General features: G+C 41.9%; 2 protein-coding genes across 2 annotated transcripts; both read right to left on the reverse strand.

The window, feature by feature from the left end:
* Window positions 1-2,891: 2,891 nt before the first annotated feature.
* On the reverse strand, window positions 2,892-6,769 carry LOC137445299 (transmembrane protein 238-like). The gene is made up of 2 exons (XM_068146882.1): window positions 6,308-6,769; window positions 2,892-3,395 (listed from the first exon to the last, which is right to left on the reverse strand). Exons 1-2 carry the CDS (start codon window positions 6,706-6,708, stop codon window positions 3,302-3,304), a joined length of 495 nt encoding a protein of 164 aa, XP_068002983.1. The 5' UTR covers window positions 6,709-6,769; the 3' UTR covers window positions 2,892-3,301.
* A 975-nt stretch (window positions 6,770-7,744) lies between these two features.
* On the reverse strand, window positions 7,745-13,650 carry RSL1D1 (ribosomal L1 domain containing 1). The gene is made up of 9 exons (XM_068146883.1): window positions 13,569-13,650; window positions 13,342-13,481; window positions 12,458-12,596; window positions 11,704-11,852; window positions 11,460-11,561; window positions 10,772-10,865; window positions 10,556-10,684; window positions 9,609-9,824; window positions 7,745-8,266 (listed from the first exon to the last, which is right to left on the reverse strand). The coding sequence occupies exons 1-9, from the start codon at window positions 13,602-13,604 to the stop codon at window positions 7,931-7,933; spliced, it is 1,341 nt and encodes a 446-aa protein (XP_068002984.1). The 5' UTR covers window positions 13,605-13,650; the 3' UTR covers window positions 7,745-7,930.
* Between the last annotated feature and the right edge of the window lie 1,453 nt (window positions 13,651-15,103).

The raw sequence follows: 15,103 nt of genomic DNA on the forward strand, positions 1-15,103 counted from the left end.
TGCAGAATCCCTGATTTAACCGCAGTACCAGGCTGGAGAAAAAATGTTAAGGTCATTCGGAAGCAAACTCTCCCGGAGCCGGGAGGCCAGGGTGACCACTCGGGCAGCTGCCCGAGAGCGCACCCATGGCCCACCAGACAACTCATGGTTTTTCAAACGTAGAAGGATAGTACTGATGCTTAGACGGGAAAACTAAATGAGGCAAACGATTTACTTGAGGTTAGAAAGGGCCGAGTATCTACAAAGCAGAATTGGACCTCGGGAAGCAGTTGAGCATTGCTAGCACGGAGGCACAGCTGGAAAGTTTAACCAAGTTTTCCAGGTGTTGTCATCACCTGTGTGCAGGCTAGGTCTACATTAAAATACACCACTAGTATTTCTCTCACTCTAAATAAAATATGTGATGGACTCTTCTGACTCTGAACTAGCAACAGCTTTTCCTCAAAACACTGCCTATACACAAATTGAGATAATAATTGCCTGCTTCTGTTTTAAAGGCTGCAGGGTTTTTTGGGTTTGTTTGGATTAATACATGCCAACTGACTGGATTACAGGATGAAGCGTTTTGGAGATTACAGACTTCAGAAGGAATTAAACATTCAGTATGTAAAAACCTCCAGTAACTGTTAAGACCACCTCTGTGAGCATGAAGTGCAACATGCACTTTCTTCAATCTGAATACATAACATTTCCTTCTCTCAGTCACATAAGATAGTTACAGTGACATACTACATTATTTGAACTTAGCCCTCTCAAGCATGTGTACATATTTGCTTATTTTCTACACAAGCTGCTATTGCAATAATTTTCTCCCTCCCAGCAGCTCTCACCCTTAAGAGTCACATCAAACAGATTTTTGTAGAATTTACTATTGACTTTAATTTCTCCATAGAGAAGACAGTCCCACTTAAAGTAAACCATGTATGTATTAAACCTTCTTTCGATACAATCCACATCCAAAGAGACAACAAGCATTTAAACCTTTTACGTAGTTACAAGTTATGGGGTTGGCCTTCTTCCTTTAGTGGAATATAGGAAGCCAGTTTGAAAGCTTAACCAGCAACAAAAAAACCCTCCTGTATAATAAAATCCTGTAACCAGAGTTGAGTTCTTTGCAGTTTGGGCTGTGTTTTTAAACCAAGTGCGTAGGACTGTCCTTTAAGCCTAAAGGGATTCTAGCTTTAGATGCAAATGCCAGCGTTCACACCTCAGGAGGCAGTCCTAAATATGCACAAATGCTTCTTTCTAATCAACAATATAAAAGTTCTTTGAATGGACTTTGTGCTGCATTAAGCGACATCTGATAAGGATATCAGAAGACTTAAAATAGCGTTAATGGTAAATAGCCGTTAATGTTTAACTGCTAATAATTCAGTTGCCAGTTTCTATTTAGTGTTGACCTTCCTTATTTAGAAGGCAAACAGGAGGCATGAAATGGTGACCGGTTTAGGTTGTCAAAAAGAAAGGCTCATAGCTAACAATAGTTATTGTTGCTCCACAGCAAGTACTTTTTATCTCATTGTTCACACGCACCATACTAGTAACATTCCAGTGCTCCTCTAGAGTTAACATCCTCCTGTCTCAGCTCCTGTATTCATTTCTTAAACATACATCCTGTTCAAAATTGTAAACACTTGAATCCTATGCAATTTTTCAGTCAAACTGCAACAGCTGACAACATTCTAGCTACCCTTTTGCACGACAATCATTAAGTACTGATATTGCATTTAAGATTAATGACACTGTAATCTACAGTGAATGCAAAGCCCCGCTCCATTCACTCTGCTAATTGATTGCAACACTAGATCAGAGAAAGAAATCTGTTCATCACATTATGTATGTAAATGGATGGAAAGTTTTGGCTTAGTTTATGGCTGCTACAAATCATTCCACTTAACTAAACATTCAATCTCATAAACCAATTTACAAGTGAAACTATGAGGAACCAGAAAAAGCAGTTCTCTCTGCTTAGAGCAATTAAAACATTGTGAAAGACACTGAAACATTGATCTATAGGTTTTAAAGGGAAGAGATTGGTTGGTTGGGGGTTTTTTGCCCCCTTTTTTTTTAATCAGACCACTGTAACACCACAGAGGTGTCACGTCCCACTTCCTCTAAAAGGCAAAATACATTCTATATGCCTCATAAAACCTGCAGTTAATAAAGGAGAAATACTATTAAACCCTTTCAGCTTCAGCGTTCATCTAATCTTGTTGAAAAAAAAACTAAAAACATTTAGAATGTATTTTAAAATTAGAATATGCATTAAAAAAAAATACAGAAGTTACTCCAGTAATTTACAAGAGAACATTGAAAGACAAGTCAATAGTTCACAAGGAAGTACAGTCACAGTGCTCTTAGTAAACAGTTTCCTTAAATCCACCCCTAGTGTTTGATGACGTGTGGCATAAAACCAACTGTACATTACATTTTTAAGACTTATTCATGCTGCTAGTGGTGGGTTCAAACTCTTGTTAGTTCAAAACCAGAGGAACTCGTGAGGCATTTCTCACACCATCATTTTGGGTATCATTAACTTCAAAATAAACCTTTTCCCAGGTCCTACTTCGCAGGTACATCTGAACGTAAATTTGTTTACATTTTATAAGGCATCACGGTGTTAATCATTAGAGAGAGGTTTTGGTGGTTCCCCTCCCCAAATGCTTCAGCATTAGAAAAATAATTCCCAACATCACTGGACTAAAAATGCTGCTTCTTAAAGTCATATTACATCATTTGCAAGTAGGAAGAATGTACTGGTATAACAGTATCTCTATTTTTCACTTGTACACTTACAAACCCCCCAAATCCAAATTGTTCCAAAATAATGGTGCAACTTTACAAGAGTCACTCTAAATTGTGTATTTACACTATAAAAACATTCTACTACATTTGCAGCTTTGCATCAGTAGTTTAATATAGATATTTTAAAAGCACCCTTACAAACAAAAGTATTGCACTGGCATCATAAAATTCACAGTAAGTTTAACTTCCAGACCTTGGTAAAACAGTGCAAGAGCTTTTCATTGTGCAAGTGCTTTTCATCCATACATTCCCAGGTTATTAAAAATAAAAACATGTCTATGTTACATGCTGAAGTGGTTTTTCTGTCAATCAGGTTTGCTTCCTGTTTTGAGTTTTTCCTTCTTAATTTCATTTATCTTTTGAAATGATGAAAAATATCCACAAAACACCGTCCAGTCCAACACTGAAATAGGTGTGTTTGGCAGATAGGGCTCTATGTGTCCATTTTATACACAGTCCACACTGGTTGCAGAGATTATTCCATAATGAGTGAATCCTATTGCATGGAGTGGGGAATTCTCTTTCCATAATTTGCAGCACTTCCTCCACTTTTTGAGGCAGTAACTTCGACAGTCGTGTCTTCAACAGATCTTGAAGATAACACATTAAGAAAAGGTTACTCCAAAATAGCCTTAAAACAAATATAAAACTCTTCATACAAACTCTAAACTGTTATTTTAAGCCAGTTGCAAAAGTATTTTTTCTCATGTTTAATAACCAGCTGGGACCCAGATGAAAGATCCATCAGGTTAACAGCTCATATCCAATAGGATCAAGTGTGGATGTCTCAACAAAGGCATAAGAATACAGCACTGCAGTAATATCTCCTCAAGATATTATCTCAACTGCCACTGGTCTTCTTGAGCCTAATATATTATCTTTGAACATTTTCTGTTTCTTTATCTGGCACACTTCAATTACCCAGCATATGGCAACTCATTGGTTCCTGCTTGATCTTGGGAGAGTCATTTCCCATGTACCTTTCTCATACCAATTATGACTGCATAGATTTCTAAGATATTTTATACTCTGCATCTCTTTCCAGACTCATGGATGCCACTCTCCTTGTTATTCCTTTGATACATTTAATTCCATATACTGAGAATTTTTACTTTTTTCACTTTTTCTACATAACTTTTAAGATAGGAAATTGGAACAGCATGCAGTACTCCAGTAATAACTTCAGGAAGTTATTAACAAAAGTAAACACATCATTTTCTAAGTAGTTTTCTGAAATAAAACATGCTTATTGACGCAACAGCTCATTTTCCAAACACTTGCAACTCTTATATTAGGTGAAATATGAAGGTAACAGCTCAGGAAGATCTTCTGGCAGCCAGTATGGTGTCAAAAGTTTTGTGTTGCCAGTGGTGGTTGCAGTTTTCTTTATTTGTTTTGGAGGGTTGTTTGTTCATTGGTTGGTCTGCTTGCATTGGCTTTTCTTGGTGCTTTTGTTAGTGGGTGTAGCTTTGGTTGGGTTTGATGGTTTTTTGTAGGGTAGTGGTTTTTCCTCTCCTCTCTTGACAATACCTGCCCAAACATGTTTAACCCGTTTGGTTAAGCTCATAAATATCTCCAGATGGGGAGAGGATTTGGGCTATCAGTGAGGGATGATCTGAGTCAGAAAGTTGTTTACGAGAAGTTACAAAGTACTTCAGATAAGCTTACATCCCAAGGGATCCCTGAATTGTCTTTGGGGGTTCAATTGTTTATTACCCTTTATCTTACTGTGAAAATCATAGAGTTCGTTTTAAAGCATGTAACAACTCTCACCCACACCCTCTATCTTGGTTCCTTCCAAATTGCCATTAGCGATGCAGTTGTACCAAAGTTTGTTTACTGTAGCATTAGAAGCTACTGTGTACTTGGGAGAGCTTGTACTAAAGCACTCTGCACACCTGCTTCTTTAGTTAGTAATAATAAGCCATAAATTCTTCCTGAGTACAATCAGTAAGATGCAAGTTTGAAAAATGTAAAAATAATGGATAACTTTCACTGCTGGAAGATTATTACAGCAAAACACATCTACACATGTAAGCTGAAAGCAGGACCATCTAAAAGGAGCACGTGGTCTACTTGCCCTCTCTAGTTGTAACCATGAAAAAGGTTAGGCATTTAACAAATGCCATTTCTTCCCTCCAAATATGGAGCTCTTTTAAGCTCTAAATCCATTTCAGACAAAAGAAAAAGTCTAAAGAGTAGAATGACTCATTTTTAACAGCCTGATTTCTAACTGCACATATAGTTAATAATAAACTAAATAGCAGTAACAAATCTTCTAAAGTTGTATTGCTGCTGGTTTTATTCCACCTACAAGTTTTCTCTTAAGCAATAGTTACCTGTATTGCATCTCCCTACTATTATAACTTTCTCCCAATAAAATTCCATGGCTTTCATGAAGAAATTATTTCCACATGTCCTTTGCTGTAAGCCAACAGTAGCTTCAAGATTTAGTTTCAAGAAGTAGCAGGGAAAGCTGATCTTGTACACAGTGAATCAGAACTCTTAAGATGTACAGAATCCTTCATAGTTCAGATATATGGTACAAAACTGATTTTACAGTTCCCTCAGAAATGGACTTGACATAGTGAACTGAAAGGTTGACATTCCCCCCTGCCCCTCTTCTTCAGGGCATTGAGCATGCATTTCTTACTACACATGCCATATTAATGAGCACACTGGGGATATTTTGCAAGGCTTCATCTTCAACGACATTTCAAAGCTGAACCTAGGCACTTTCCTTAGCATGCTGGATAGTAGCACATCTTTTTCACATGATTGAGGTTCAAGACAGGTAGTTTAACTATGAATTGTGTTTATGAATTTCAAACTAGTAGCTGTAACTATGCCCTTAAGTTAAATACAAGTCAGCATTTTCACCTGCTCTGTTGTTCTCCAAGAGGTATTTCGTGTTGATGAAAAGGGAGCTTCACCTCACAAGAGCTCCTGTGGGTGGTAGTTAATGGCTATTTCACACTTACTTTCGGCGGTGCTTAGTCAGGATCGGTTCAGAAGAGCACACAGCTCCTGTGCCTACACTCTGATAGACCTTGCAGTGAGCTCTCCTCACGCGAACTCCATCGCACTCACGCTGGCCTTTTCCACACTGAGATGTCTACAGGAAGTATCGTCTCTGCCTAACCGAACTCGGGCCGCCTTTCCCTCGGTTCCTATCAGCGCCTCAGCGAAGAAACATTCCCCGCAACTTTTTTTTTTTTTTTCCTTTTTTTTTTGGGGGTGGGGGGGGATGAGATGGGGTGGTTGTTTGGGGTGTGGTTTGTTTGGTTTGGGTTGGTTTTTTTTTTGGTGTCAGCTGTGAACGAGCAATCAACTTTTCCCTGAATTTCAGGTAAGAGCTTCTCAAGTTCCAGACAAACTGAAGGTTCTCCCCGTCCCCAGATTCCCTTCCGCTGACCCCTCCCGAAAGCTGTAAACTGGGCACGGCGGCGCGCCCCGGGACTGGCCTCTCCGCAGCCGCGGGCAGAAGCCTACCCTGTCTCACCTGCTGGAGTCGGTGGGGCGGCCCCGCAGGCCCCCAGCACACTGCAGCTCTAGGTCGGCGGCGGCAGCGCGGGAACGCGAAGCGGGAGCGAAGGCTGAGGAGAGACGACGGCTGAGGCCGTGCACCAGGTCCCGCAGCAAGCTGTCCCCGCGACCCTTAGGTGGTGCCAGCCCCACGTCGTCGCGCAGCTCCTCCAGCGGCACCTCCAGGTTACCCGCGTACCAGAAAACCCACCAAATGAGGCTGAGGAAAATGCCGATGCCCCCCGCGTAGATGAGCAAGTCAGAGAAGAACACGTCGGCGAACACGCCGGCCAGTAACACGGCCAAGCCTAAAGCGTCGAAGGCCAGCGCCAGCCAGAAGGCGACCACGCAGCGGCCCAGCCCACCGGGGGCCGCCATGGCGGGGGAGCGGCGGCAGCAGCAGCGCCGCCACCGCCGCCTCAGGCAGCCCGCACCTGAGGGGACGACCTGGGCCACGCCCCTCCATCGCACCTGCGCGCGGAGCCACGCCCCTGGCGGAGAGGCTCTGGCCACGCCCCAGCGGCCGCTGAGGTGGAAGGCGGGAACTGCCCTCACCCGGCGCCCCGCTCACAGCAGTGCGGTGCGGTGCAGCACACACCTTGTCTGCAGTCCCTCTGGGGTGGCTGACAGGACACCTGGTTCCTGCAGCTGGCCTCTCCCTATCAGCGGCATTGGGCGACCTGAGAGAGCCTTTTCTCTTGCCTTTAAGCCGTGCAGGCAGCTGGAGTTTATTCCTGTCTTGCACCATCCAAGAGAATAGGAGGAGCAGGTGCTGAGGACGGGTCCGTAGCGACTGCCGGTGTTTTTGGAGTTGCCGAGTAATGGTCACTGTTTGGGTGACAGAGCTGGACCCATTTAACTGTACCCATGACAGTGTTGCCTCATCTGCCTTAATCACGACACCCAGCAGGGGATGCACCCCAGAAAAGGTGGTTTTGAGATTAATGTACATGTTGTGGATCTCCACTCTTACAAGAAGAGACAGCTTTTGGTAGGCAGCAGACAGACTACTTCAGGTACATGCTTGAGGAGGTTGAATACAGCACGAGAAGAAACACCCTAGGTAAAACCAACTTAAAAATACCTTACATTTCACTTGTTATCAGGCTGTTAACCTAAATATTTGTAGTAAGTTCAAAAGGGATCAAGTTATTTTCATTATGTGGAACTTAAAGAGGGGAGCAGCTATTTCACATTTCAAATTGCATGTTAAATAGATTGCTGCTTGTGCTATGCATAGTTCTTTTGTTTCAGCCCATGTCCATTCCATTACTAAGCTTTGCTTGTGGAAGGTGTCACATATAAAACATTTCTCACTTTTTTCCTGGAATAGTCATCTGTCTGCCCTTTGACACTTAATTTGAGTGCAGCTAGTTTGGGTCAGGAAAAGTTAAAAGGTAAGAAAGAGAGGCAATTACAGTAACAAGTTTATTTGTTTCAGCCCATCAGTGAGGAGGAAACACAAATCACTCATTACAGGCCTTGGTGAAAAAAGTTCTTGGGATTAGATTTTCTTAAGGTATTTTACTTCATTAATATATTTGTCTACCAAAAAGACTCCACTGAATGACTATATAAAATCTGTTACAACAAAAACCATTCAAGCTGACTGTGGCCTGGGTGTTTTCTTGCGTGCTTGCTTTGGTGTTTTTGAAGACTTCTTAGCTGACTCTATTGATTTGCCAGCTTTAGGTGCTGCAAAAGACTTTGCTTCAGGCTTTTTAGGAGTCTTTTTAAGCTCTTTCCCCTTTATTGCTTCCTTTGGCATGCTGGGCTGCTTGGCTTTTTTCTGTTTTGGTGATGTCTGGAGGTCAGCACTCTCTTCTGTAACTTTATGTTTTGGTTTTGGAGTCTCCAGAGCCTGAGGTTGTTTTTTTCTCTTGCCAAGGGATGATTTTGTTTTCTTGCCCAGGTTTCCTGCACTTGATTTCATTTTCTGTATTTAAGACAAAAAAAAAAAACATTACCCATCCACTTAAACATCTTTACTATTTTTCAAGATGTCATTATCAGGGACAAATGCTTTCTATAGATTGAACTGTGCCCCAGCCCAAATGATCTGTACACATTTCAGTCTTGAAAGAGAGGATTAAACACAGGAATAATGAAAATAATGGGAAAAAACCCAACAAAATAGTAAGAAAGTAGGAATATAACATGCAAGGATCCTCTTAAGCCAGTGAATTACTGACCTCTGCTGGCATAGCTTTAAACTAGAGTTCTAGACTTAATACATTCAATACAGCTCAACTTCATTGGAAGTCCAGCTGTACACACGCAAACTGACTTCACTCTTCTCCATGCACTAAGCCTAAAATTCCTTGGAGTTCATCACATATTCCCACTGCCCTCGTGAAAGATGGCTGCTGTCATCAGAGCAACTCCCAGAACTCCTCTCTAGCTGTATCTATCACAAGGATATGCTCCAATCACATATGCAATATAACTAATTTGAATTTTTAAGTGTTACTGTTTTATTTATCCCACTATCTTTCCTAGATGTTCGTTACACATGAGGGTATCATCAGTCTGGACCTTTTGCAGACATGTTGATGACAATGTCTGCATCATACTGGCAACAATAAATCCACATAGTACTTCATGCAAACTGCCAGCTCTCAATTTAGACTGTTAATGCTGCATATCCAGAGAATGTTGCTTAGAATCAGAATTGTCAGGGTTGGAAAGGATCTCAAAGAACATCCAGTTCCAACCCCCCTGCCATGGGCAGGGACTCTTCAGTCTAGACCAGGCTGCTCAGAGCCCCATCCAGCTTGGCCTTCAAAACTTGCAGGGATGGGGCTTCCATCACCTCCCTGGGCAAGCTGTTCCAGTGTCTCACCACCCTCATGGTGAAGAACTTGTTTTTCCTCAGATTTTGCAGGATTAAAATAAATAAAAACATTTTCCCAATAAATTCTGAAGTAAAATTTTTCACGATTTTTAGTATTAAGCTGCTTCTCAGTCATTTACCTTTTCTTCTGACTTCAGGCTTGTTATTCAACCTAGAACAATGGCTGTTACTCAGAAAAATATGTAAAAGGACAATAACCACTGGCTTCCTTTGTCTGTAACAGAAGAGAACTAAAAAATACACCCTCCCCCCAACTAACTACCTTCCCATGCACTCAGCTCTTGCTTTTATGATATACTCACAAAATATTCAGTTCACTTGAAGTGTTTACAGACAGTTCCCTAAGCAACAATGAACAACTAAACAGTTCAGAACATTTAGTTTTGACTGAAATGCAAGTCTCTCAAAATTATTAAACCATTACCTCCAGCTGATCTAAGATGGTTGTTTGTATAGGCACCAGTTGTGGAATTTCTTCATCATCATGATCACCTGGTTCTTGGACTGCTGCTTTTTCTTTTATCTCAAGGTCCTGAGTAGCAGCAGCAGCTGCATTTTTAATTTCAGTTTTTGAAGTGACTTGACTTGACTTAGTTTTTTTAGATGCCTTCTTGCTCTTGGGCTTCTTGTTCTTTCCCTCCTAGGATTAAGTGGAAGTACATCTCAAATCCTCAAGACATTTCTAAATTAGTAATAATTGCTTTAATACAGTTAAAAACAGGACTTTGAATACAGTTCAATAGACCTGGACTGGTCAACCACATGCAAAATTATTTCCAGAAGTTTAGTGTAAATAGCTCCTAAGCAAGCAAAAATAATATCAAGATTACAGTCTTGTAAGTTTTATATATATATGCTCCAAAGCTGTTTGAGACAGAACACAATAAGCAGAACTCAGTACAATGGAGCAGATTTTCTTTTTCCAGAAAGTCAGTAAACCCCTCCTGTGCAAATATAGGAACCTGTGAACGATTCATATGCCACTGATTAGCCAACAGATAATGGATACATAGTTTCAATCCACATATATGTTAATGAGTGCATTTTCAGAAGGCAAATATGAATAAACAACACAAGCAGAAGATCAAAAAATTAATCTCAGCCCCCTCAGTTCATAACCAGAAACACTTAACTTACTTATTTCCTCCAATTTGCTTCACAACCCACCAGGGAGCTTCCAGTTTTGTCAGTATTACTATTTGAAGCACTCAGACTCAGAAGGGCTTAACCCATGTGTATCCATAAATGCCTGGGCTCACCTGCTAACTTTTAAACCCATCACATCAGACACTGATACACACAAAGAAGCTGAAAAACTAGTTGTTCCAATTTGGTTTTATGGAACGTTTCAAGCACTATTTCTTTTTTTACCTTTACTTCCTTTTTTCTTTCAGGTGGCTCTCTGTCAAGCTCATCCAAGTTGGAGATCTTCGCAGTAAAAATCGGAAGTGCCACTGATTTTAGTGTTTTGAGGTGAAGAATTTTGACGTTTTTCCAATTCTGCAACAACAAAACCAGTGTATTGTGTAAAACCAACAAGGCTGAGTTATGCACTGACTTGGCTTTAATGCAATCAATCAGCAGTACCTTGGGTAACTTCTTAGCGATCACCTCAGCTGCTGCAATGACATTATTTAGGATCTCATCAGCTTTCATTCCAGTGTGACCTATACGTGTTGTACTGAAAGAAATTAAGAGTAATATTTATTTTGGGGCAAATAAGCACACTTGATGCTGGGTTTAGACATATCCAGAAAAGAAAAAAGGCCACTCATCTGCAGCTATCTTAACTTGCATAAAGGATGGCTGGCTATTGCAGAAGCCTTTTGCAACAGAACAGGTTTACCTGTATTAACCTTTCTGTATTTGGATATGAAACTTCTGCCTATTACTAAGCATGTTACCAGTTTAGATCCTTTTAGATGCAAAATATGTGGGGGGAAAAAAAAGTGTTAGATAAACAGAGTATTTTGGAAGTAGTTCTAATTTATTTTGACAATAATATTTTTCTAAGATTGTACCTGCTGTTTGACAGCAACCTAAGATTCCTCAGGTATAAGGAAAAAGAGACAAAAAGTAAAACTTGACAGTGAGAATTCTTAATAAAAACTACTGGTTTTGTTACACAGATTAAGGTTCAAAATGGCCCACACCTGCAATGGTGACCCTTAACCTTTTATTCACTTATCAGTGGAATAAAAGAACTCACTTAGAATTCCTGCAATTGAGGTAGAACCATCCTGCAAGCAAAAGTCATTAATCTACTCATACTTACTAACAGCACCCTTTGTTGTTAACTGAGAGTGTAGTCCCCTGGACATGTTTATTAATTTCCTTAGCCAGATTCTTGGCTTTCAGGTTTACAGATACAGGTGTCCTAGAAAAGAAAGGCAGAGGATTACAGCAAAATTAAAGAAACCCAGCCCCACTCTAAACCCCAACCAACCAAAGCTTTACTAAGAAGAATGCAATCTTAAAGAAGATAATGCAAAGTGGATATACAGAATTTAAAGACCTACTTTTTCCTTTCATAAAAGTGTCTTCCCAGATGCGAGGGCAAGAGCCTTCTGATGCGGTCATCAGACAGAAAGAGATCAAATCTGTTCAGGAGGCGACGCTTCGCTTCAAATATTTTGTACTCTTTTTTGAGAGTTTTGTATGAGATGATCTGCAATGCAAGTAACACTTTAGTCCCTACTGCTAAAAACAAAGCCTGGCATACCTCTTAGAACTGCACAGATCAACTTGTGTAACTGATAGTCTATTGTGGAGCATCATTTTAGAATGCTTAAGACTATCAATAGGAAAAGGGTATGGTACTTTCTGCTTTAAGAATCAAACATGGATCTCCTGCATAGTAACTGCAAATCACCAAAGAAAACTGGAGTACATTCTAGCATCAAAATCAAGGTACAATACAACAATAAAAATATTTCATAGTGTTACTGCCAATAGTGTAAACAATCCAATCCAGCTGCAAAGAACTTAAATATTCTTGTTTTTCCAGTTGCTTAAACTAAATATTGAGCATTTGCCTAGCAATTACATCTGACTGCTTGAAAACCTATTTCAAAATGAAGAAATTATTCTGAGTAAATATTGCAATTTAGAGAAACTGGTTTGAATAACCTGAAAAATCTTACCAGAGATCAGTAACTCAGAACCTTGACAGTAGAACATTAAACAGCAGGAAACAAAAGCTACTTTTCCTTTTTGCTAGTTTAAGAGGAAATAAATGACACTGTGGAATATACTATTGTATATCTCTCTTACCTGGCTAACACTCCTGATCCCATTCTGGATTAAAAGCTTCTTGTACAGATTTTCAGTCTGTTCTGATGATAAACTTGGTTCATCTTTTGTGAAGAGGCAAACCTCAGCTGTTTCTGGTCGGATGCCGTGGGGCAGTGGTCTAAGATGAGAATGAGAGATGGACAGAAAATATGTGAAAGGAGAAAAGTTTACTCCAGAACAAGGCCTACACCAAGAGATCATTACCCCTTAGCAAGTACTACCAAGAAGCTATGTATCCAGATTCTGTTCTTCATTAACTACTAAACATTCTCAGTGGAACCTAAGCTTTTTAAGTGCAGCAAACTGTGAAAGCTCACCAGTCACATACAGTGGCTCTGGTCAGATACAATGCTGAACGCATCTGTCCTGCCTGGAGCTGTTACCACCCAGGTCCTGGGAGGAGGACCACCTATTCTGTTTACACCATGGCTGCATCCAGTCCTTAAACAAGTCTTTGTAGTACTGTGTCTCAGACAAATAGATGGGAGCTTTCCCAGTATAGCACTGCTACAGTTGTAAAACCTCTGGAATTCATGCTCAGGTTTTGGTATCACAAGTAAAACTAAAGATTTTGGTGGTGGGTTAAAGACAAACAAGAGACTGATTTCTTGAGCTTCAAGATTGAAACGCACCTAACTTGTAACTGGCGACCAACAAACCCAGTACTCCCTGTGTGCTCGAAGCAGGCACAGCCGAGATTCGCGTTACAGCGGAAGTAGGGGCAGCCAAGTGCTCGGAAGGGAGCTGCCAGGACAGAATCGCGGCAGCCAAACCCCTTAAGCTCACAATCAACCATGTGCTCTTTTCCAAGCCAAAGGACGCGAGCGAGCCCTGTAACCACACGGCCCGAGAGAATCTCTTACATTGTGATAACCTTTGCCACACGCGGCACTTTCCAGACCGTCACCATGAGGTGCACATTCTCGCTCTCGTTGAGGAGCAGCGCCTTCCCCTTGGCCTTGCTTCTGGCGAACGCCAGGAGAGCCTCCACCGCCTTCTTTACCTGCAACGGCACGGCAGCCGCCGGAATTACGTTATGTTACAACACAATCCGACCCGGCCCAGCCGCGCTCCCGCCGCCCCACAGTACCTGCTCCCGCTCCAGCTGCCTCGATCCCTTCGCCATAGCTCCGCCGCCACCACGTGTGGCCACCACGCCTGCGCGCAGGCACCTCCGGGGCACGGTAGGGCACGTCCGGGGCGGGGGCCGGGGCCGCGCAGCTTTCGTGAGGCGCTTCCGCCGTGCCGCGCCGCGCCGCTGTCCGTGCTCTGCGACGGCCTCTTCCCCTTGTGGGGCTCTGGCCTCTGGTGTGTCTCCAGCGGCAGGGCTATCCATAGCTCAAGCTGAGTTGCTCAGGGCTGTGTGGAGTTGCAGCCTCTAGGCCGGGAGATTGCGCTCCCTGTGTGGGAAACCTGTGTTTATGTAGGGCTGTCCTCAAGGCCAGAAGGTGTTTGGCCTGCTCACCTTGTCATCTTCGTGGTGCTGGACACCTTCCATCAAAGTAACATGATTAGGTGGTTTGTGTTAGGCTTGTAGTCACCTCAGGACCTTTGGATCGGAGCTGTTCCCCAGCCAGTGCTGTCACAAGGGGCTTCTTCCCAAATGGAGATTCGCATTTGCCTTTGCTGAATATTGAAAGCTTTATGTTACCTAATCCCTCCAACCCATCTAGGTCTTTCTGCATGAGTGCTACCCTCGAGGATATTAAATCCCCAAGTTTGATGTCAGCTGCAAGCTTGATGTGACCATGCTTCAGGACAGTGATAAAGATACTATCTAGGATAAATCCCAGCAGTACTGCATTTGTTGCTGGCCTTCAGGTAGAGTACAAACCGTCATCTCTCTGCTGAAAGCCTCCTTGTATTCGGACAGTTATTAGCCATTTAGTTATTAGCCATTTAGTTATTAGCCATTGAGTTAGCCACCCATCCTGACTGTACTGTTTAAGCTAGAGGATTGTTGGAGACTGTTGAAAGCTGTGCTAAAGTTGAGATGCTGTCCACTCCTTGCCCCTCTCTGCAAATCTCACCATTTTCTCCTAAGAAGTAACTAGGTTGGTTGGGATGTGTGGTTCCAGTAACTGTCCCTTTCTTAAAGGCACAGCCTAAAACTGTCACAGGATGTCACAGTTGGTCAAGCATCCCCTTGCAAGATGACTTGTTCAATTATTTTCCTGGGACCAAATGAGTGTCACTGGTGTGTGGCTGACTTGGGTAAGAAATATTTCAGCTTAATGCAGCATGCAATGCACATGAAGAGTGGTCTTTCACAAATTAGTACTTACTCTTAGAAGGGAAACCAGGTTTGTTACTTTCACTAGTGTTATTGCTAGACACAACATAGTCTGCTGTAGAGCTCAATTATACTTTGTAAACATATATATTTTTCCTTAAACCATTTGTTGCACTTATTTAGATGCTAAGATTTAAAATGTTGAGATTGCAAGCCATTCTACTTCATTACTTAAGAGGATGTTTCTACATAGCCCTAATTTTATACTTTCTCCTGGCAAAAAGGATGTACAAGTAAAAATTGGTCCTGCGGAGGAAGGTCTGGCTTAGCCGCGCCTCCGCCTCCGCAGAAAGGCGCTCTCATCACCCCACAGCGCCGGCTCAGGGCGGTAG

This window comes from Melanerpes formicivorus, unplaced genomic scaffold, assembly GCF_026170545.1.
Source record: "Melanerpes formicivorus ecotype bairdi unplaced genomic scaffold, bMelFor1.0.p_v2 SCAF_14, whole genome shotgun sequence".
Classification (NCBI taxonomy): Eukaryota; Metazoa; Chordata; class Aves; order Piciformes; family Picidae; genus Melanerpes; species Melanerpes formicivorus.